Source organism: Octodon degus, unplaced genomic scaffold, assembly GCF_000260255.1.
Source record: "Octodon degus isolate 3935 unplaced genomic scaffold, OctDeg1.0 scaffold00142, whole genome shotgun sequence".
NCBI lineage: Eukaryota > Metazoa > Chordata > Mammalia > Rodentia > Octodontidae > Octodon > Octodon degus.
Genome location: NW_004524718.1, coordinates 4,063,275 through 4,088,252, shown reverse-complemented (window position 1 = coordinate 4,088,252; position 24,978 = coordinate 4,063,275). Strand labels below are relative to the sequence as shown.

Sequence of the window (24,978 nt, the reverse complement as noted above, 5' to 3'; positions counted from 1 at the left end):
AGCTTCAGGGCCCAAGCCTGTAAGGAGACTTAACTACAGCAAGAGATCCAAGCATTGCTGAGCGGTGAGCTGAAGAGAGATGCTGGAAGCAGGATGAGTGACAGATGACGGGGGCACACAGGAGCCCAACTTCAACAGGTGTGGCCCAAATCTGGCATGCTGGGAGAGAGCAGCTCATGGAGCAAACGGACGGAAGAGCAATCACTGGGAAGGAGAAGGTGACCCTGGCAGTGGCGCTGGCATGCTAAGAGGTGGAGAGGCACTGTGGTACACAGCGGCAGGCCCTGCGAACTGTGGCGACAGCCACAAAGCAAAGGACAGTCTTCAAATGGATACCAGGTGGAAAGGACCTCTACTAAGGCTTGTTGGCTTTAGGTGTGCCACTCAAAGAACTGCTGTTGGAACTGTCAGGTGATAATGAAAGGTTAAAGTCACAACTCAGTGGAAAGAACTGTGTTCAAATGGAAGTGCCTCTCAGGAATTTGGCCTACAAATTTAAATTCTCAAAATACAAGTTAGATGTTATAGGAAAAATTTTACTTTTTTGGGTGTATAATGGGCTGTTACTACCACAGGTTATGAATGCAGCATCCAGAACAATATTTCATTTTTACTAATGTGACAGAATTAGAGAGTTGCATTAAAGGTCAACACTAAGAACTCAACATATCCAATGCCTTTGGAGAAAAGAGAATAATAAAATCTAGAGCTTTTTAAAAAATATGGTTTATAAAACAAGCCAAGTTGTTCAAGATGGCTGTAAGCTCAAAAAGGAAAATGCTATAATTCAATACTAAAATTTTTAAGAAAAAGGAAATAGAAATTTAGATAAAAATGCATTTTTCTTTTTTAAATGTATTTGGTACAGGGTCTCACTATGCATAGCTTGGACTTGTGGTGATCCTCCTGTTCCCCAGTGCTGGGATTACAGGCATGCACCATCATGCCTGGTCTCAGTAGCTGGTTCTGTGCGCCCGGGAGCAGGGCCAATGTGGCATGTGATGCCAGGGATCAAACCCTGTTCTCTTTCCTAAACAGGCGTTTAGTCCACTGAGCTATCTTACCAGCCCTAATGCATTTATTTTGAGTCACACTTTGTTACTAAGTTTTCTTGAATTAAATAAGAAAAATGGATCTAAATTATAGCAAAAATGATCAATAGAAAACTTACATAAGAATGCTTCCACTCAGTCTTTGAACTACCTTGAATATGACACAAATAACAATAGGTAGAGCTCAGGTAAACAGGAAGCATTCAATGTTGAATGGATGAAGAACCTGAAAGCCTCAATAGCATTCAGAAGTAACACAAACTGGAGCCAGACAGAACCCCAATCAATTTTGAATGCAAAGTAAGAAGCAGTGTAAAGGAAAATGAGGTCTTTCCACATTGTGGCTTTCTACAGTGTCCCAGGATCTCCTGACTGTGAAGCACCCTAAATGAAGTTCTTACTTCACTTCCTTTTTCTTGAAGAAGAGGAAGGTTGTGTCTGTTCCTTCCCTGAAGAGGCCGGGAGGAGAAACTGTACTGTTGGTCTACCTCATCCGTTCCTCTGACTAGGTCACTGTGTGTTAATTCTCATACACTACCCCGACCCCCATGGTGAGAACACAGAAGTTGTCACTGCCAGACAGTTGTTGGTGACTGAGCATTGGTATGGGGAGCTTGTGATGTGGTATTCATGTGCCACCATGAGACAAGGTTCTAGATGATAGCATTAGACTCCCCTCCTCAAAAGACAGCAGCAGGTACAGGCAGGGCTATTACAGCCCATGAGGGTACAACTGAAACATGCCTAAAAGAGCTATCTAAAATCTCTTGGTGTTTCACTGCAATAACAAGGCTGTATCCCAAAACAAGTCAGACAGTGTACATGTGGAAGAAAGATTTAATTTTGTGGATATGACATAGCATTGTACAGAGGAAGCTGGATTATATGACTTTCAATCTTTGTGAGCTCTTAGGTGGTCGATATGAAGGTAAATTTGTGTTCTAACAGACCTGGACAATAATAAGCACATTTTATAATAAGTAGCCCAGAGCTGTGTAGCAAATTCTGAGGCAAAGGAAAGAGACCAATACCTTTTAAATGCAGAACTATTTTAAGGTCTTTTTGAGGACCACGGGCTGATAGAGAGGCCCCTGCATAAGCTACACAATAAACACAGTAGAAACACTCATCATCATTTCATGTACCATCTGCCTGACAGAATGATGGGTTTTCAAAGCATTTTCTAGTATTAAAAACTTCTGACATCAGTCAATATTAGCTACCAAACCCTGCAACATGAGCCTATTTATAGACTGCAAAATGAAGCTAAAGGTGCATCTACGATTCTATGGTCATATCCATGCTAGTAAAATTAAGCAGGAATTTAATTTACTTATTAGGTTTAGATTTTTATTTTGTTTTTTGTTTCTTGGTTTTTTTTTTTTTTTTGTGGAACCGGGGATTGAACTCAGGCCCTTGCACTTGCCAGGGAAGCGCTTATTCCCCTGAGCCATCTCCCCGACCCCTACTTATTAGGTTTAGATAAATAAGCCAAAGTACCTTGGGCTCCATTTATCATCTGGGCATTTCTTTTGTTCTCATCATTATGCTTAATTTCCCCAATACTTAGTGTATGTACACTGAGGACAATTATAGAGATAAATACTACTTCCCTTGTGACATCACAGAGGAACTACTTCTTTTGTGACACTAGGGATTGAACCCAGGGAACATCGAGCTATCCCCTCAAGTCTTTTTAATTTTATATGAGACAGGGTCTCACTAAGTTTCCCAGGCTGACCTCAAATTTTCATCACCTCCCCAACTCCCTGGCAAAGTAACTGCAATCATAGGCATGAATCACCACACAGAATGAGGGCCTCTTTCATATACTACTTACATAATAAATAAGTAAAACCCTGGTCATAATCACTAAGAAATGATGACATTCCTTGGTGAACGAACTGTATATAGTGAGATGTTAGTATTCTCTTAATTTTATTTAGTTATATAAAGATTCAGTATCTCCACTAGATAATAAAACCTTCATCCAGGAAGAATACAAAAAGTACAAAACATTTGCCTAGTTGAAAGAGGTAATGGATCCAAATCACTTACAAAGATGATTCTTTTGAATCATTGTGAGAGCTAAATAGCACATCTGTTTATGTGCTTGGAGTAATCTCTTTATCTAATGTGACTAGCTTCAGTGATTCATAAAATTACTTCAGTTTAAATTTTAGCGCAGGGGCTCGAGGTGAGCAATTCTACTAAATAAAATCCTCCACACAGTCATACATCTTTACAGTATAAAAAATTATGTCTAGCTACCTCTAGCAGAGTCAGGTAAACATGCTAGCAATATAAATAGAGCATACTTTAATCTGGTCAGCTGTTGTACTCAACCAGAAAGGAAAAAGTCAGCCGAGATGACTGGCAACATGTGGCCTACAGCCAGTTTTATTTCTAAAGTTGACCCTATGATTCCTTGACTCGAGAATTTCCAAGTTCTTGACTGTAATACAAACAAAACATTTAAAGACCATATTTTGCTAATATCACCTACAGAATTACAACTTTTCATGATGCTATTAAGTAAACACTCTTTCCAGATAGGTCCTCATTAAATGATAGATCATACTTTTTTTAAAATAGAATTTTAAGATTTCTATTTTAATACATGCCTGCCTGGCAAGCACAAGATCCTGAATTCAATCTCCAGTACCCCCCAAAAATTCATTTTAAATATGTTTATTGTTATTATTCTTTTTCAGAATAGCTTCAAGAAAGACACAGGGCCTGGAGATGCAATAGTTACATATACTGAATTATAAAAATAAAACTGCAAAAGTGTTAGAATTAAAGTAAAACTAACACTCTTGAAACAGTGACATGGCCAAAAGGAAATAAAACAACTACAAGTATGTGTTTGGTCTGTTTGCATAGAGGAATGAAAAGATGTCAGTAGGTAAAAACACTCTGAAAACCGAAGTGAAAGATAGCCAAAAATATATAAGGAAAGCATAAGAAAATAGGATACAAAACTCCATTGATCCCTACTTGAGACCATCAAATGATGTAAAAATGTTATTTTCACACTACATCCTTGAATGTAAATTGTTTGCTAAACTTGTTTCATGAACATACCAGAAGTATGTAACTGCTTTTTAACTTATACATTTATAATTTGTTATTACCTATCCAAACTACTGTTACTAAGTATCATTACAACAATGTATATGCATATATATATATATATATATATACATATATATACATACATATATACTGCATTGTCATAGTTAAAAATACATAAAGCAATGTGAAAAACTGATAAAAATCATTATGTATATACTATTGAAATAGCATTTATAAAAAGAAAGTTAATTTTATGCTTTAAGACAAGCTTTGTTCCTAAAATTATTGGATATTTGAACTAAGTGTTTATACTTGACACACACACACAAAGAGAGAGAGAGAGAAAGAGAGAGAGAGAGAGAGAGAGAGAGAGAGAGAGAGAGAGAGAGAGAGAGAGTTCTGAGTTAGGAGTTCTGATTTCTGGTTCAATCATACCTTTTACATCTTCATCCTCAATTGTTGTATTTGAACTCTCTGTTGACTCCTGTTGAGAAGAAAACACATTTAAGTAGCAGACAATGAACAGTTTGGCTTCTTAAAAAACTGGCCAGTGATTTACTTATCATGCAAAACTCTTCAGCAGGCTGTGTGCATATGTTGACATGCAAATGGACAAATACAAAAGTGGTTGTAACAGAAATAAAATGTCAAATGCAAACATTTCAAAAAGGAAGTACTCTGGTTGCCTAATCCCTGAAGCAGAATCAATCCAGGTGAGTTGTAGCAGTATGCAGTCTATTTCAGAACTGTGTGGATGTGTCTGTGTTATAGTGCCTCCAAGTCTGCTTTTTCAAGTGTGTTTATGAAAAACTGAGTACATTATTTAAATGAATTGGAATCTTAAAATAGAACAATTTTTATTTCCAATTCATCAATCAGTAAATACTGTCTTCTGTGTCAGACACTTTGTTAAGCGCAGAAACTCCAGCCTCTCTGCCAACCTCACTCCTTGGTGAAGAAAAAAAAAAGGCATTTGTTGTATCATTTAATGAAGTAGCTAAAGGTAATACACTTAGATAGGCTGAAAACAGTTACAAGATTTTTTCATATTTATGATCAATGCAATGGGATTATAATGAATAATTTACATTTAAGAGAAAATTAGATTTTTCCAGTCTTTTTTTGAATTAGAAATTGGCTGCCATTGATAACAGACTGTTTTCCATAAAATGAAGTGTTCTTTATAAAACTACAAATAAAGTTGAAGATTAGTAAACACACTGAAAAGTACACTGTCACTGCCCATATTAAGATACACTTCTTAAAACAATTTGATAAATGTTCCCATTAAAATGTACTAAGATAATTTTTGGCAAAGAGATTTTACTATATTCATAAGGAAGACACAATACTCTACTTGGACTGGTTAAAGGCTAGCACTGAAAATAATTGGAAACAAACTTCCAAGTAATAGCTATATACACAGTGATGAAAAACAGATTTTGGAAGGTGACACAAATACTACTCTGTGTCCTTTTATAGATTCAATACTTTAAAAAGTAATTATATAGATATATTTTATCTTTAAACCAAAGGAATAAACTGAAGATCTATCCAGAGTTCTCCTCCATACATACAAAACGAAAGAAAAGTTCTCATGCACTTTCTGTGTGATGGAGCTTTCAGAATTAAATCCAAAATGAAGGTAAACCCATGCACTGTAAAAACAAATTAATCCAAGTAAGCAAGAAATGCCATGCAGCTCTTACAAATGGGATAGCTAGAACTATGGCAGGGTCCACTCCGCTGTTAACACTTGGTCTTTCATTTGCTAATTCTATTAAAAACCACTATCATATGTGATACTATTGATTATCATGTCTTTTAGGGATGAGAATATCTCCAGTGTTATGACTATTAAATATATTTCATTTTTAAAGAGCTGATTTTTTTTTATTTTAAAGAGTATAATATTGATCAACTGACTAAGAAACCAGAGAGGAAACGTGTTTTCTGAGTCATCAACATCGACACAAATAAGGACCGTAACTATGCTAAATAGTTGTAAAAAGTTAGAGGCTGTATTGTTCCTTTACTTAGAGATATAATAATGTTCAAAAAGTAATGAAATGAAAACATGGGATACATTCATAAAATGTTTCCCTTGATATTACAGATATGTAAGTGCTGTTATTTAGTTAACAAGCTGTACAAATAATTTACAATAAGTAGAACACATTAGTCTTCACTAAGCATAATTAGAAAATCTGTTATGAAAATGCATGTAACACAACAATAACAAGCATTTCACAAAAAGTGAAACTCCATGATTCCCCTGAAATTTCTATTAACAACAACAACAACAACAACAACAACATCCTCCACAACAAGGAACTGAACAACAACAACAACAACAACAACAACAACACAAAAACAGTAAGAAAATCACAAAAAAATCCATTATGGCAACAGAACAGAATAAAAATTAAAAACAATGTTAAATTTAAACAAAAAAAAATCTATGAACTGAAGTTGATATTTCTGAAGACAATGGAATGACAGCAAGAAATTCTACAATTTCATGCGGCATATACACCTACAGTACAATGCACAAGGAGGCATGGGAAAAAGAAAAGACCAGATGGAATTGCTTAAGATACACAGTCATCTTGACATAAAGACTTTGTTAAGTGTTTAAACTGACTTTCATATTTTATTGACTATTATTCATTTCTTTTTCAGGTTGTCATTTATTTTTAATTTAAAGAAGTCTGTGGATAGTTTTAGAGTTAAGCCAAAAAGGATGTACAGTACAAAAAAGGTACATTTTTTTTCTGTTTTTAGGTTATGAACCAATTTTGACTATTTGATGAGATGTGTAATCCTGTAAAAGCCAGATGAAGTTGATTCTTTCTGAATACCTTGTTTCCATCAGGGTTGTGGATTACAGTAGTTTGGGGCTCCTGAGTGAGAACAAAATAGAGAAAGAAACAGTTTGCATTGGTAAATACATTCTTACTAGTTGGAGGGACAGAGCAGAGTGAGCCAACCAACAAAACAAAAGAGTGACAAGAGCTAAAGCCATGTTAGCTGCTCACAAAGGCTGCAGCTGACAAGATCTCTGATGAAAGCTCTCCCTGGTGGGCCCATGAGGTAGGGCACATCCCTACCCCAAAGCGGCATGCAGAAGACCTTATTCCTGATCAAGATACAGACAAGGCTTTGAAGCTAGGAGACCTAAAGAGGCACTCACTGTTTCACCGCATCCTATGCCAGATAGTGCTTGCCTTTGTGCTTTAATGAGTGGCTGAGTAATGTCCATCCCACAGAAGACTAGACCAGCACCCTGGAGACAGAACTCTTTGGCAAGACTTCCAATTGTCTATGAAGTTATTTTTCAGCAGTGTTACTTTGAGAATTGATTATGGTGCCATTATAACTAACATATAGCTGAAAACTTTTGGAAAAAATCTAGAAATGTTGGATCACACTTTAAAAAAAGTCTAGCCTAAAGAATTACTTCAAGTCCATGAGAAGGGCCATCCAGATAGCTCAGCGGACTAACGCACCTGCTTAGGCAAGCACAGGGTTGGGGTTCCATCCACATGTTGTGTCTGTGCTGGCCCGCCCCCAGGGCATGCTGAGATGGCAAATGAGACTGGGCATGGTGGCGCTTGCCTGTAATCCCAGAATTTGGGAGCCTTAAAACAGGAGGATCACTACGAGTCCAATCTGTGCACTGAGAGCCTGTAGACCCTGCACTAAAAGCCCTTGAGAAATTCCAAGGAACATTTATTGAATGGTTCTTCTACAAGGTTCTCTAATCATGCAACCACTATAATTAGAAACATGTTTCTGCTAAATGCTATTTTAATTTACTTCTGAAATTTCCTTTCAGCGGATTAAGTACTTGTGCCTGTAATGCCAGCACTGGGGAGCCTGAAAACAGAAGGATCACTACGAGTCTGAGCTGCAGAGTGAGACCCTGTACTAAATACATTAAAAAACAAACAAAAACCTAAAATTTTCTTGCAATATGGACCTTATATATACAATATTTCATTGTACAGTCCTATTTTTCCATGATGAAACTATTATTTTTCCTGTTGTTTTCTATCAAAAAAATCAAAACAATACTGTCAACTGGAAAATAATACTCAAATCCTGCTTGGCATTTTCATTACATGTCTTGGCACCTGGGAATTACTGCCAGCCACTGAGAGTTTTCTCCCAGCACAGGCATTTGCCCACCATAATGGTTTATAGCACATACTTACAAACTCTTATCTATTGCTTGACTTCTTCCTTCCCTTACTAAGCTGGGCTCAACAGTGATTATTATTTTAAGAAAAGATTTACTAATGTGTTTCAACACTGCCTTTATTTTTTGTACTTTATGGGGACAAACACAGGATTCTCATCTGATAGGCAATTGTTCAACCACTGTTATGGCTTTGATCTAAAATGTTCCCCCAAATTCTCATGTGTTCAGAGATAGGTGACTGGATGTAACTGGATCACAGGAGTGTAACTCATGAGTCGATTCATCCACAGATGGGCCCACAGATAAAAGTGATGCTGGCACTTGTGTGTGCGGGTGACTGGAAGAGACGCATAACTGCAGGTACAGCTGGAGTGGGGTTTTCTTGTCCCGTCACCCTTCCTTTCCCTCTGCTTCTGGCCACAACAGGTGAACAGCCTTTCTCTGCCATAATTCTTTGCCAAGATGTTTGTGCCCTCAAGCCAGCTGACCGTGGACTAGAACCTCTGAAACTGTGGAGGTAAACAATCTTCTTCTTTAAATTGTGAGTGGCAGGTGTTTTGTGCCTGCAAGAAAAAGCTAACCAATATAATCACTGAGCTAGCCCCCAGCTCTGATAACCTGTTATTTTGATGCCACCTTCCTTTAAATGTTTTTAAATTGAGCCTACTGGTTAATTCAAGGTAGATAATCCTCCAATATTTTTATTTACTTAAAATAACAGTAGAAAAAGAGCAAAAATCCAGAAAAAATTTTCAAAATTTTACATTAAAATATGGAATAGTTTGAGGACAATATTATGTAACTCAGAGCAACTAAATGCCAGTATTCAAATTTTGAATTTGAATATAATACTATTACAAAGCATTAAACTGATCTAGTGAATTGTGCAAATTTGAATGAAATGAACAATGCTGGTTTCTATAATTCTAAACTATGGAATTTTTGTGCTTTGGATTAATGTGAAACAGTAAAAATTTAACTTGAAACACAACAAACAAAAAGCTTTAAATTACCCAGTGCCTCTTTATCTCAGTAAGTAAGGTCTTACAAAGCCATGTTGTCTTTCAGAAAGAAGAAACAGGAACTCTGAATAAGGTCTAGGCTTATGCTGTCTAGCAATAATCCTGTTAGCTCTCCTTGATGTCAACGTTTGGTCCCCGAAAGAAGAAATCATCATGTGTGCAAGAGCTATCATCATCTGAAGAGCTAAGAGCAACCAAAGCGCATTCTACTGAACTTCTAAGGCAGCATGCGACAGTCTCAACTACAGAGACCAGAACACTGTTTGACAATGAAATGACATAATCTCATGTTAGAAACACAATGCTTGATAGCTATCTTAACCAAAATAAATAAATAAATAAATGAATAAATAAAGAAATTAACATTTTTCGTATCTTAGAAAGCCAAAAACAAACAAACAAAAAACCAAAAAAGAAAAAAACAAACAAAAACTCATGAAAATAAAATGTTTATATATATGTATCTATATAGTGAAAGCAAATGAAAGAAACAACAAAATACGGTAAAGAACTTAAGAAGGGTTACAAAGAGTCCAGGTATACCAGCGCCGGGGTAGGAATATTTTCTTTGGGGCTGGTTACCACGTTGGCTTTGTTGTTTATCTGTGGGTATGCAGAAAATAGAAAGAGACGCCTTAAACCCCTTGATAGCCAATGTCTCCACACACAACATGTCTACATGGAGATACAGCAGTGAAAATAGAGAGCCCTGAAGATGAATGGGAGACAGGTGATAATGGACAGAAGGGTGCCACTTCCAGCCTCCAAAAGTCACACACAGTCCAGGACCTTGTCTGTTATGGTGCAATGATAACAGAGACTTGGTTGCTTCAGCTCTGCCACCTTAGCAAGCAGTCATAGAGCTGCTTCCATGGAGCTCAAACTGAGTTTCAGAGTATAACCATTTTCATACTCTTCAAGTTGGAATCTGTTTCCAAACTTCACTGCTATGAATGAATACATTCCTATTTTAATATCAAGCCTGAAGTCACACACAGATCGTCTTTCTCTGGAATGCCATCATGACTTTCTTTACTAGATACCTTGATTAAAAACTTAACATCTAACAGAACGGAGGTGTCAAGATATTATTTTAAAATGCTAAGTCTGAGTTGCTACTAAAAATATATCCTTTATTAGTTCAAAAATCTAACTCTTTGCTATACGTTGAATATAAAAATTTCATAATTTGAGAGAACACTCTGCTTTCTGTCTAAAGTTTTACTGTTATCATTGAAGAATAGGTTTGGTAATATCACTTCTTCATGTTAACACAATTGGCTTTATCCATCAAGAAGTCATCATATTGCTGTGGAAGGGATGTTACAACAGAAAGGCAAAGGGTAGTAAATTTATAATAGCACACAGAAGACTCATAGACAAGGGGCAACTTGAAATTATAGTCAAGTTTGAGCATTCGAGAATCAAAGACTAAAAAGCAAAAAATAGTAATTTTTTAAAGTCATTCGTGACATGGTTATAGCTATCAAACAGAAATATAAACTGGGGCTGGAGAGATGGCTCAGTGGTCTAAAGCACCTACTTGGAACAAGCTTGGCAAAGTACAGGGACCACGGTTCGATCCCCCAGCACCACATGCCAGCCAGCTGCGCCCCCTGGTGGGCTGAGCTGGCCACACACACACACACACACACAATAAATAAATGTTAAAAAAAAAGAAATATAAACTATTTTCATTTTCATATATTATCCATGTATTTTCAGTATACATTATTTTCTAAAGGAATATACCCCCAAATTTTAGTACAAGTATAAATGTACTCAAGGGATTAAAGAGAAACACATAGAAGACATAATAAATGATTACATAATTGTTTGGTTTTTCAGAAACTTTGTGCATTATTCTTAGAGGTTATATTGAAATTAGCACTGGGAAGAAGAGGTAGCAGAAGTTAATTTAGGCAGGTAATGGTTTTCTATTCATTCACATTTGTGTGATTACTAGGATGAGCATTATTCAAACAACTGTAACATTGTGCTCTGTGACATGCAGAGAAGTTAAATTTTCCTTCATTGAAAAATTCATTACATGTGACACTATTGATCTACAGTTTGTAAGTCGTTTCAAACATTTCCTTAAAGCGCAAAAAATTTAACACAAAGTTTGTGTAAGAGCCAAAAAAAGAGATACAAGGTAATGGTGTCTATTAAAAAGGGATAAAAAATGTATTTAGGTCAGTGTAAGACACATGAGAAAAGGGGAGGGATATACACAAATAACCTTTTATTCAGGAAGACTGCTTGCCAAACTAGCTGGCTTCTTGTCAAATGATCAGGGACACTTATAAAAGTGTCATGTGTATTTTTTTCCCCCAGTATCAGGGACCAAACTCAGGACCTTGTTTTCACCAGGCAGGCATTTATGCCTCTGAGCTATATCTCTGGCCCAGTGTCATGTGTATTTAAAATGTTATATTTAATTTATATCAGTAAATTCAAACAACAATAATTTTCTGAGATATGTTTATTCTGTTTCAAGATTGTTTTCCTATGATGTACTTGCTAAGAACTACTTTATGTTAGTGAAAAGGTCTCACATGCGTACCTATGCATACACACGTGTCTGTGCAAGCACACAGTGTTCTCTGCCCCACACTCACACATAGATTCACAGGGAACACACACCACCAGCTCTCAAAGAAGGCCATGCTGTCTAAGCAAACCATCCTTTAGTGCCAGGTGGAAGAGACATGAGTTAAATTAGCCTAATGATTTTGTTTTTTGGTTTGTTTTTACTATAAGAAATATAAGTATTTACAATATTAATTAATTACAAGTACTAGAAAAAATTCTAAGTAAAAAGCTAGAAGATCTTCCTTTCAAAGAGTAAAAATATCAAGTAAAGGTTCAACTATACTATTTTTTGAATGCAGTTATTTTACATTGTGGACACATTCTATTTTTCTTTTCTATAAAACCTGGCTTGAATCAGACATTTAAATGATACACTGAATTACTTTTATGAGACACAGATAAGGTATCCTTATTTCTTGGGTGCTGAATTTATTAAGGTCTGAGGTTAAAACATTTATTTCCTTTTAGGATGGATCTACTACTACAAGATCATTTTCACATTATTTATAAACTTCATAGTGAAATATTATAGTCTGAGCTAAGAAGTATTCCTATTTTAGTAATCATAACCATCATTTATGAAACAATCCTACACTACCTCTTCATTTATAAGTAAATGTTCATTATTATGTCATGCTACCTTTATTTTCTTTTTCTTTTTTTTTATTAATTTTATTGAGAAACGAATAGCAGAGACAGTTTCAAAACCAATTAGTAGGACAGTTTCAATAATTAACACATTGCATATTGTTGTCTTCATAGTGGTTGTTCACACTACAAGATGCAGACATGATATCCTGTCCAAGCTACCTTTATTTTCAAAGACAAATTCGACTTTGCCTATGTGGAAGGTCAAATTCTTTAACAGCATATAGATGAAGATTTAACGTTTTCGATAGTTAAAAATTTAATTTCAGAGAAAATCAACATGAAAGTAGGCTACATCATTTTGACATGATCACTGATTTGTCATGATTATAATCTCTCCATTTACACTAACTGTAAATATGACTATTTTATTTCTAGTTGAATTTTCAGAGGAAAAACCTGGCAGAAAGAGATCCTCACCATCATCTGAACACTCGAACTGGACTTCCTTTTCTGAATTGACCAGTCAAAGCAAAAGGAAAAAAAAAAAATGACCGGTTGAATTAAAAGTACCAAAGCGCTGAGTACAAAATAATTTTGTCTTTAAAGAGAACAGAGTTAAGTTTGCTAAATGAATAAGATTCTGAAAATATTTCTTTCTATATAAGGATAGTATTGAAAATCAGCATCTCCATAAGAAACTCTTGAGTTCTCCATAACTGAATGGTACAGAAGAAAACATGGAAAATTGAAAATATCACATTTCCACCAAGGCAATATTGGGAGAAAGGTAAACATCAACTTTCACTATTGAAATTGAAAGTCCAAAACTAAGCAGAAGAAAGACACAATTACAGGTTGAGAGAACTAGTGGCAAATGGAAAAGCTGTCATAATAGGAACCCAAGTGCATGGTCACCATGGCTCAGGAAATTCCCAAATTACACACAGACACATGGTGAGGAAATGATGGGGTGCGAACACAAGTGACAAACGATGTTCTATGCTAGATTTTCAGTATGAAATGACAACTTTGAGTCAACTTCAAATGTTAAAAGTATTAATTAATTCCCAAGAATGTTGAAGTGTTGATAAGAAATGTATACATCTGCCATTGGGAAAGAAAGAAAAAGATTAAAAAATAAGACATTTATATGATATGCTGAAAAGAGAACAAACATTATTATGGACATCTATGTTTATATCCCATCAAAAGTAATCTCTTGAAACAAATACAATCAGTTGTATTATTTTGATTAGAAATATAAAAAATTAAATCAAAATGTCCCATATTTTGGAAGATTTTTCTAATATTTTTTCAGAATATGCAAGTCGAACCTGTTTTTAAAACCTGTAATACAAATATTGCAAAAATTGAGACCTCTACAAAACACTGCCCAAACAGAATTTTGTCATCTTGTTTGATTTCTCAGATGCACTAGTTTTTTTTCTCCCAGGCTTTAATAATTTTTCTTAGCCTTTAAGTACATATTGTGATTGTTTGAAAAAGCATTTTTTTTTCATAAATTTTTCTGATAACCATGGAAGTTTAGAATTGTAGAAAAATAGTGGGGATTTAGATATTCAGCTTATAATGGAATTTCATGAATAAATATTAATTTTCAAAGTTATTTAATATATAATCAAATTGAAAAGGTACTTTTCTTCGTACACATGTGTACATTAGTCATCTTTGTGAATTAATTATTTCATATTTCAACCTGCATCCCTTATAAAGAACTAAAAAGTATACAAGCTGCAAAAATACAGGGCTTATATTTAATACTGTACAATTATGCAGCATCTGAAAATCTGACATGGCTTAAGAATACCTGCTTAACTTACCTTTACTCCATCTGGTTTCTTCAACAAACTCTTAGCTGCTGCAAGATGAAAGCAAAATCAGTTTAGCGAGTTATCCATTGAAACCCATAGGTAGGCAGCATAACAAGTTACTGTCTCTTTGACCACCTGTGTCAATTATGGCTAACATATGCCAAGTTATCAAGGTCACACTGATGAGCGCGAGCTTACAGAACACTGAAATACAGTATCACTTTTCTGGTTTTGCAAGCTTACAGGACATTGAAATACAGTATCACTTTTCTGGTTTTGCCACAACAAATTTAGAACTAAAATCTTATGTAGTTCATTGCATAAAATTGCACACTTTTCCACTTGGGTTTTGGTTGCGAAAAGGATACTGGAACTTTAACTGGACTATCCTTTTGTAATCCAGAAAGTTATTTTCAGTCTTGAGACATCAGCTGACAAATTGGGTCACATGTTCATTCATACTACAAGTCAGTGGCAAAGTCAGTTCTATCCTTGAAGCCCCTCTCTGTAGAGGGTGAAAACTCACCTGTGAAAATTTGCCCTTGCTAAATAACATAATTTTTATATTTTTGATAATTTCAGATTTTAAAAAAATATTAATAATTGTGTCTAAAACAAAATGTGATATATTGACCTAGTGGAAAAATTTTAAATGTGTAGCATATGATCTTTAAAAAAATGGTATTATGCATTATTTAAACTTCAAAATCAGAAGTTTAAAAACCTTTAATCTGAAAAACTAAAAATCATAAATGTGAGCCAATATATAGAAGAAAATAAAATGTTTAAATCAGGAAAATTCTAAAGTGTTTTATGTAATTATTTTTTATGGGGAGGAAGATTATTATTTCTGAGTACCTTAAAAGGTGAACTTATTCTTTTACAATATATACTTATGCATGGGTACAAAGGTGGTAGACACATAATATAACTAGCAATGACTATTAGTATATCAGGTATAGAATATACACAAGTATGCAAGACAAGGTACACACTTCCATAATGTTAATTAGGTCTACATTACTTAAGTACATTAAAATGGAGGTTGATATCTGAAGTGAAAATACCTAGCTATCATAAAACTTCATGGGCATGTAATTTCCTAATATTCTTTAGAATTGGGACATTATATTGATTGTCACTTTGAAAAAAATTAAAACTTATTTTAAAGATGCAAAATTAATTATATTTAGTCTATTGCAACCAGAATATTAATTTATAATCAATTGAGTCTGTTAAGTAATTAACTGTTTTGGCTAATAATGGCAAATATTGTTTGCTTGGAGCTAACAAGCAATATGAAGTAAATCCCATGGCAGTTAATAGGTTAGAAAGCAGACTTAGGATAATTGGAATTGCAACAGCAAGCAAAGAGAAGACAATGATTTAGGGTAAGCAGCGATTTGGCCTGGGCGATGCAGAAATAGCCCTTTTTGTTACTGTTTACCTTACCTCACAAGAAATACATTCCACATACAGGGAGAAAAGAAAAAAATAAAAACAACTTTATAACCATATACTTACGGACAGATTACTTTAAAAAGCATGTTTGGCAGTGAAATAGGATGAGTGAAATACTCAAAACTAAAACGCAATATTAAGTACAAAATGTCACTGACTTGAATGTTATTCAGCTGAGAAGTAATGACTTAAACAAAAGTTTGTTTTTCATGCTAAAACATTCACAAATGATATACAATTTACATATTAGTCATGAATTTTTAGTTCAAAGGATGATGGAAGGAAAATATGAGGTAACTTAAAAAGCTTCCATAAATGGATGAAAACATTAATTAACAAAGGCCCAATTTATGTCTTAAAAGCATATTTAACATTTCAACACAATACAATTATGTTTCTTGAGTTTTAAAAACTTAGTTTGCCATTAACAATATATACTACATAAATCACACTACCTATAGTGATTCTCTAAGTTATTGGGCCATGGTGAAACATTTATCTTTTAATATTCAGTATTATTACTTAATATGTAATGAGATGGCATTGAACTTACTCATGTAAATGACAACCACATTAATAAAGTGTTTACAAAACAGGTAACTTGACAAAAGTAGCAACGAGGTTTTATCACGTTAAACAAATCAGATAAAATACATGCAACTGACCAACACAGTCCCTTAATTTGTGGCACTGCTCATTGTATCATTATTGTTGTTGTATAACAGCCTATGGTGTTCATATTATCTCTAACTAAAATGGAAAGGAGGTAAAAGGTAACTTTTGAATATAACTGTAATGGCTGGAAATTGGTTGAGGAACATTGATAACGACATGCTGACTCATCTCCTTTTATCACTATATCATTTAGACTGTAAAATATAGAACTGAAAAAAAGGCAGAATAGATTAATGCTATAGATTACTGTCACAAAAATAGCATGAGTACTAAAGTAGTAGTATTTTTGGTAACTATTTTCAATCTAAACATCCAAATTTTATCAACTGCAGCTTAATTACTCTATAGTTCCTCTGTGCACTTAAGATTGGTATTTATGAAAATTTGATTTTTAGGGACCTAGTGCTTTGAGATAAGCTATCAAGGAATGGAGCTTCAAGACTCAAATAATTTCTGGAAATAATGTGTATCTTCTATCTGTTTTAGACAGTGACTTTTACAATAAAGAGACTGTTTGGCTTCTTTGAGGCTATAACAAACATTTTCACCATGGAAGTGTTTTGAGGAATGTTTATTGTGTGTAAGTTTTTGAGTTAGATGCCTCGGTAGCTCTAGCCATTCTTACAGCATGCTAAGGTCTTACTGTATTTTGGAAAGAGCTTGGGTCTAAGAGTACTGGGTCTCCAATAAAGGTCTTTAAAACATCGTACTTATTTGAACTCTCTATGAGAATGAATCAAAAACAACATATTCATAGTTACTGCTTCATGAAATATCAGTGAATTTTAGGTTTGACCTGTTGAGGTTCAAACCGAGGGAGCACGTAGTCCTTTCTCCAGTTCTGCACCTGCCCTGTCTAAGAGGGTGTCAAGTCTCTGGAACTGGGACTGGCTGGCATTGCTGAGCCATGCTGGGATCTTGCACTCTCAGGAGGCTCCGTGGCAGACGGCAACTAGAAGCAGAGCTAATGGTGGCTATAAGAGTGGAACGAATCTGTGTCACCTACTTGGCATCTGTGAATGATAGGCTTTCCCATTTGGATTTTTTTTTAATTCTAAAAAGATTAAAAAAAATTTTAAACTGTTAAAGTGGAATGTAGAGGTCCTAATATATGTACCTGAAAAATTCCTTGTAGCCAGCATGGTTGTCAAAATGGCACCCTGTCAAAGAAATAAGAAAAAAGTCAATGTTGCCTTTGCAAATCTTTGACCTTACAATACAGTCTTGGATAAACAGTGTTCATCACTGAGTTTTCTTTTCAAGAGGGGGACTTTTGATTGTTTTTCTTGTGCAGCTTCCTGAGAGCCCACGGCCTATGTCTCTCAAGACTCTGGGACAGTCCTCATGTGTGGGCCTAATTTAGGCTCTCAAACTGCCAAGCTGTTTTCTGCTGAAAGGAGAAACCATAGCACATCTGCCACACTGACCGGAGCTGCTTCTTGCAGGCTGGATTGTGGTGCATATTCCTTTCCCCACTGAAAAGCTGTTCTTAAAACTTTGAGAACAATGGTTGACTCCTCACCCTGCCAAATCTACCTCTCCTCAACAACGTAAATGCTCTTACCTTCAGTTTTCGTCTAGCATTGAATTTCTTCAAACAATCCACAGTCTCCTGTCTGTGCATCATGGAAGCAACAGTAGAACGTTGCTGGAAGAAAAGGAGAAACAAATAAGGCTTAACTGAGGATATCTGAGACATACTATGCATAACCACATCCTTAAATTTATCAGATCTTTATATTTCAGGACAAAAGTTGGACTTGTAGTGATCCTCCTGTTTTCTGTCTCCCCAGTACTGGGATTACAGGTGTGTACCACCATGCCCGGACTCATTCCTGGCTCAGCACACCCCTGAGTGGGGCTGGCGTGGCACATGGGACCAGGGATCGAACCCTGATTCATGCGCTTGCTGAAGCAGGTGCTTAGTCCACTGAGCTATCTCACCAGCCCTATTCTTAGTCCTTTTAAAGCATATTCAGACTGTTACCATCATCTGTTTATGCTGCTGTATGCAAGTTTACAACCTCATACATGTTCCCAAAGCTGTTTAATGATAAATAATTTAATTTTTTCTTCTGCGATATGTTCAATCTTGGTTTTACTATCTTAACCTCTGCTCATGAGTCTGTCAATTATTGATATGCCAATTATTGAATAAGAATTATTCCTTGTGTTATTGTAGATAATTATCAATCCATGTAGATTTTCCTATACAAAATGGTATTTTTCACCACTATAAAATTAATTTCTTAAACATCTTTCATAAAAAATATACTGTACAAAAATATATTCATTTTGAGTTTCATACCTTCTGGAAGAGTTATTTTAAATCTCTGAAAAGTAATATTAAAGGAGAGTTTATTTTTCATTCTATCTGCTGTGAGTTTTGAAGGGTTGCTTACACAGATCCATGGGTGTTTCAGGGCCTCTGAGGCTGTGATGCGTTTGGCAGGGTTGATGGTGAGCATTTTGTTGATGAGGTCTTTGGCTTCAGGAGTCACTGTGTCCCATTCTGGTGATGGAAACTTCAAAAACATAAATTTACAAAAAGTTAAAATATAGGTACACTCAAATAAGAACCAACTATATTAATCATTCTATAGGTAGTGAATTTCTTTATAAATTTACCTTTCTTATAAGTTAAATTATATTCAAAATATTCAGTTTAGATCTAGGACAAATACTAAAGACTGAGAAGGGGCCACCGTGTGTATATAATACATAGTAATAGTAAATATATTTCAAAATTCAGAAGAATAGACTAAAAATATTATGTTCCTCTCAAAATAGCTTTGATTTGACCTGAAAATGAAATCTGATGCAATCTTCCCCAAAGTCAAGTGGATAACTCCAAAGAAGCTGTATCTTTGACATATGCACTGAAGTCATGATGCTAATGTTCAACAAGGGGTATTCACCAATTTGCACAACTCATGAGCACAACAGCAGACATAATAAAATAACTCTGAGTCCCAGACAAATTGACCTGTTCATTGTAGATACTTAAGAGTGCTGTGCTGAGAAATCTGAGGCTACTAGAACTTCAGGATTTCACATTCATACTAATTATAAATTTCACCAATGTGCAAAGAAAGTAAGCAGCTCCCATGACACCATTAATAATTCATGATCACATTAATAATTAAATAATGTACTAATTATCCTCCCTTTCCTGACAGTTTTTTGTTAATCATTTAACATTGCTTTCATGTAATCAGCATATTTGCAAAAATAATTCTTCATAAATTACCATAAATTTACAAAATATTAATTGCTAAATGACAGAATATCAAGTTCTTTTCCCAATTCATGAACTTTTATAGACAATTTGACTAACAAGCCATTGTCATTTGCCATGCCAATGTCACTGAATCTCTTTCTGTAGATACAGAATAGGCAGCTTGTGGACCAACGGCAAAGTGAAAGCTGAGAAAAATGACAGTGACTCACTAATACCTATAAGTTTTGCTGGTTTAAGGGGTGTCATTTTTCAATTTCAGAAGTTTATTTGGAGCAGCTGTAAAACTTTGCTTTCACTTTTGAAGATACACTGAAGGCTGTGTCTGAACACACAGTAGATCTCCAAATAGCACAGAAAAACCAGGTGAGCCTGAATAAAGGTGGCCCTCTCCCTCACTTTTCTGATTTCCAGAAAAGTGGCCCTTTCTCACAGTCTTCTCCATTTTCCCAGTGGTGCGCACAGTATATCTACAAGGCTGGGTCAGGCCAGACGGGCTGGGTTTAGTCTGTCAAAGTGGCTACTGCACAAGCTTTGGACCATGGCTTGGTCCACTTATTCATGGAAAAGAATGCTTCAAAATTAAAAGAATATACATTTTAAGTTCTTGATAATTGATAAATATACTGACCTAAATTTAGCACTTTAACAGAAACACACCAAAGAGGTCATGAGACTTGACAGAATATAAATACAACTTTCTATATCTAATCGTATCATTTCTACACTGAGCCTTTACTTTGTGCTCAGAAGGAGGACTGACTGTGTTTCAATATCCCAGCTTAGTAATTCATGAAAAGCAGCCCAGAACATGGATTTCCAGAAAGATGTGTGAAGTGAAGCCCAAGAATGTGGTGAACTGTACTTAAAGAAACAGAAGCATGTGCTTTAGAATTGATGCTTCAGTCAACAATAGACTGAATACATGACAGTCTATAACATGGTACCTATCACCTAATTTGTCCTAATCATTATGCTGTGGCACAACACGCTGCTGATGTTTGTGGTGATGCTGGTATAAACAAGCCTACTGCACTGCTGGTCACGTAACAAGTTAACATATACAACTATGCACAGTGCACAATATTTGATATTGATATTTAACAACTATGCTACTCATTTATGTGCTTACTATAGCATGTTTCTATTGTTATTTTAGGGATTTTTCTTTCATTTCTTAAAAAATGCTTATTGTAAAGCAGTACACCTCTTTACTGCAATAACAGCCTCATATGCATCTCTTGATTGTATCAAGAGGCCAAGTGAGTGATTAATTTATACCATCAAGGTTTGTGTAAGTGTACTCTATGGTGCTCACACAGTAACAAAATCTTCTAACAATGCTTTTCCTGGAAAGCAAATCTGTCATTAAACAAGACATATTTATTAAAGAGAGAAAATTGTATTAATGAATAGAAAGTTATCAGGAGAAAGTAGGTAAATTCTTCCTATTAAGATTATGGACAATATTCAAGAATGTAAGTGTGTTGTGTGTGTATGCATTTATATCTATGTATGTATCTATTTAATTTGTTTTCAGATATTCTAATTATTCATTAAATGTATTAGGATTTTAATTTACAAATATTTTTCAAATGTGAAACTCATTGTTCAAAAGGAAGCTTGCAAATAAGCCCATTAGATGAAAAAGAAAAAGATCTGACATAGTAGAAACAATGATACTCTACTTGACACAGTGGAACACTGGCAAAGTTTGTATATAATTAAAAATTATAACAGACAGGTAAGAATCACCAATAATTTCTAAAGCAGAAGTCTTTTAACTTTTACATTTTAAAATATGCTAATATCTGAATATTTTGACAAGTAAAGTCTTTCCTCAGAGATCTCAAATTCTTTTCCTTTCAATTTTAGGAGATGGTGAGTTGGAAATAAATAAAGAACAGGTTACATATTCTGTACCTCTTTCTCTTTTCCTACACAAAAGGGAAATATGGAAAATTATAGTTAAAAGAACAATAAGGAATCTGGCTCTTGGACAATTAAAAGTCAAACCCTTATCTAAGTGACAAGAATATTTATTACATACATCATATGCACCAGCCTTGATCTGCTGGTAGAGTCTGTGTTGGTCCTCATCCCAGAAGGGAGGATACCCCACCAGAAGAATATACAGAATGACACCTGGAGGAAAGCAGCAGAGTAACACAATGTAAGTTACAGGGACAATAATAATTAAAAGTTGCTCATCCACAGTGATACTGTGTTAAGTTCCCGTAATTAAGAATTCTGACAATATATCACTGGACCACGAATTGTAAAGTCATGGTGGGAAGACACCAAAGATGAAAACCAGCTGTCATTCTGGATGACACATCCACTGACTTTCCAAAATTTTGCTGTACTGACCCTGTGTTGGCTGTTATGTTAATAACAACCTGTTATTTCCTAGTTATAGCTTTGCTGGTAATTACAATATTCTGCTGAATGATGGTGTCCTGATTATACTTTCATGCTCTAAGTAACCAGGGTCCCTGAGAATGTGGATTACATACAAAAGTATAAGACTTTTTCTCTTTGGTGATCATAAGTCTTCAAAAACAGAATATTTTTCTTCGCTGAACAGTAAAACCAGCATTGCCACATGACAGTATAAGAGGAAAATGAAAGGGAAGAGGATGATGAAACTGCACATGAAATTCAAAACAATAAACACAATTGTAACATGACTTGGTATCTTGTTCATAAACAGGTAATTCAATCATTGTCCCCTTGTGTTTCCAAGGGCTTAGCTCTAACAAGCCCCATGGGCACAAAAAGCTGTTGCTCTCAGGGCCCTGACATAAAATTGTCTAGTATTTACATAAAACTATGTAATCTTCAGGTATACTTTAAATCATCTCTAGATTATACATAATATACCATGCAATGTAAACGGTTGTTATATTGTATTGTCTAGGGACCAATGTCAAAGAAAAAAGTTTGAATATGTTCAGTGTTTTTTTTAATGCTTTATTTTTATTTTTTTATTTTTCATAATTTTATTGATAAACAAATAGCAATGAGACAGTTTCAAATCAAATCGCTAGGACAGTTTCAATAACTAACACACTGCATACATTCTTCTTAGTGGTTAACTGCTGTACAAGATGTGGACTTGATATCCTATTTACAAACACCACTAGAACAAATCATTCTATTCATTAAGAGAATGTAACTATATATCTATCCTAATCACTTTGAATACACAGATACAAAATGGACATTCATCTGTATACCCTTTTTTTGTGAAGTTCCGTTATTGGAATATTATAGGTGTGTAAACTCAGCAAAATATTCTAAAAGAGTCCAGTAGCTCATAATAGCATTAGGTCTTCTGTTTAACTGGCAATGTCAGAAATTGTGACCTGAGTCCCCCACAGCTCAACTTAACAGCATGGCTTTCCTTCCTGTATTTCATCTTCATACTCTTCTACTGGATGGTTAAGACCAAGGTAAAGCAGGACCTACGCAACAAGAGTTGTAGCTTTTGGGTCTGATAAGGTCAGTGAAATCCCCTCAGGATTTATCTTGAGATCCTGTACCTCAGATTGTAGAACCTTTGTCAGCGTCAGCCATGTGGATGAGTCACGGCCCTTGCTTGGCCAATGTGCTCTCTGTGAAAGCCTGAGAGAATGTTTTCTCCCCGTGTGACTCTCCTTAGGCACATTCTACATCATCGATCACTTTCCTCTTTGGCCACATAATCTCCTTGATCAGAAAATTTGGGACACTACCAAGTTACATGATGTTACACTACAAGTTTTCATATGTCCGGAGTCTTAATTGACGTTAGAAGGTTAGGGTGAAAATGTTGGCTTTCCTTGCAGTCCTTCTTTTTCTCTAATTTTGGTCTGCAAACTTAGGTTGTTAACCATTCAGAAGACAAGGTTATTGTTATTATCAAACAACTTAGGGTGTTAAGCTTAACCTCACTATCTGTCTGCATATCAAACACCTTAGGCATAATAAGGAACAGGTATTTTTCATCAAGTATTGATATGTTGAGCTTTATGTCCCGACAGAATATGATAAAAACATTTAAAAATTAGAATCTATTTTAAAAATAGAAATAAAGAATTCTATACTTCTCATGTTTGCACATAAATCCAAAAATCTCACCATATACAACCTTGAAGCAGGACAGTCCTACAATATTCCTTTTCCTGTCTCTTGCTTTCATTCAACACCCCCTTCTTCTTGAACAGCCACCTACCCTAGAGACATCATAGCAGCAACTGGCATGTCATGACAAGCAGCCCATTGTCAGAAGACTAGAATAACAGGCACTCCAAACATGAAACTACTATTGCAAATTACCATGTGCAGTGCAGTAGCTTAGTTCACAAGTATCAGTATATATAGTTAGGGTGAGAATCTTTCCAATTAACTACTACATTAAAAAATCTTCTGAAGATTCTCAGGATCATGGCCTTGCTCATCTTCTACATAAAACTTTTTCCTAGCTCTTCTCCTTTCCCTCTCTTGATTAGTCCTTGAGATCCTGCTTTCCTTTTACTTGTATTATATCTTTCTATTGTATTTCTTCTTTTGAGTTCTTATACTAGGGAGACTATACGATATTTACACAAGTGTGTCTGGTTTATTTCACTTATATGTTCAAGTGGCATTCACTTCAATATAAAGGCTTGGAGTTTATCATTCTTAATAACTGAGTAATACTCCATTGTGTAAAAATACCACATCTTTTTCAACCATTCCTCAGGTGATGGGCATCTTGGTTGTTTCCAAGATTTGGCGATCACAAATTGTGCTGCCATAAACATAGGCACACATATATCCCTATGATATGATGATTTCAGATCCTCTGGGAAAATTCCCACTAGAGGAATAGCTGGTTTAAAGGGGATTTGCAGTTCACCTTTTCTAAGGAGTCTCCATACTGATTTCCATAATGGTTGCACCAGTCTACATTCACACCAGCAGTGAAGATGGGTTCCTTTTTCCCCACAGCCTCTCCAAAATTTGTTGTTGGGTGATTTCTTTATGATAGCCATCTTTCTGGGGTGACATGATATCTCAATGTGGTTTTAATTTGCATTTCAAGAATGGCTAGCAATGTGGAGCATTTTTTCATATATTTATTTGCTTCTTTAATTTCTTCCTCTTAGAAGTGTGTGTTCATCTCGGATGCCCATTTCTGGACTGGGTCTTTAAATTTTGGGGCCCTAGTGTTTTTTAGTTCTTTCTAGATTCTAGAGAGCAGACC

General features: G+C 35.2%; 1 protein-coding gene across 13 annotated transcripts in view; it reads right to left on the bottom strand.

Moving 5' to 3' along the window:
• Camk2d (calcium/calmodulin dependent protein kinase II delta) overlaps positions 1-24,978 on the bottom strand; it is a 328,288-nt gene that overhangs the window by 38,072 nt on the left and 265,238 nt on the right. For 2 of the 13 annotated variants that reach the window (XM_023701887.1, XM_023701890.1), the window contains exons 9-16: positions 21,799-21,893; positions 18,913-19,035; positions 18,075-18,158; positions 17,628-17,670; positions 14,384-14,421; positions 9,900-9,959; positions 6,992-7,033; positions 4,566-4,614 (exon numbers count right to left, since the gene is read on the bottom strand). In XM_023701887.1, the coding sequence (XP_023557655.1) occupies positions 4,566-4,614; positions 6,992-7,033; positions 9,900-9,959; positions 14,384-14,421; positions 17,628-17,670; positions 18,075-18,158; positions 18,913-19,035; positions 21,799-21,893 (534 nt within the window). Of the gene's footprint in view, positions 1-4,565; positions 4,615-6,991; positions 7,034-9,899; positions 9,966-11,996; positions 12,045-13,019; positions 13,053-14,383; positions 14,422-17,627; positions 17,671-18,074; positions 18,159-18,912; positions 19,036-21,798; positions 21,894-24,978 lie in introns of those variants that run through there. The other 11 variants (XM_023701889.1, XM_023701896.1, XM_023701894.1 and 8 more) reach the window with 9 other exon arrangements.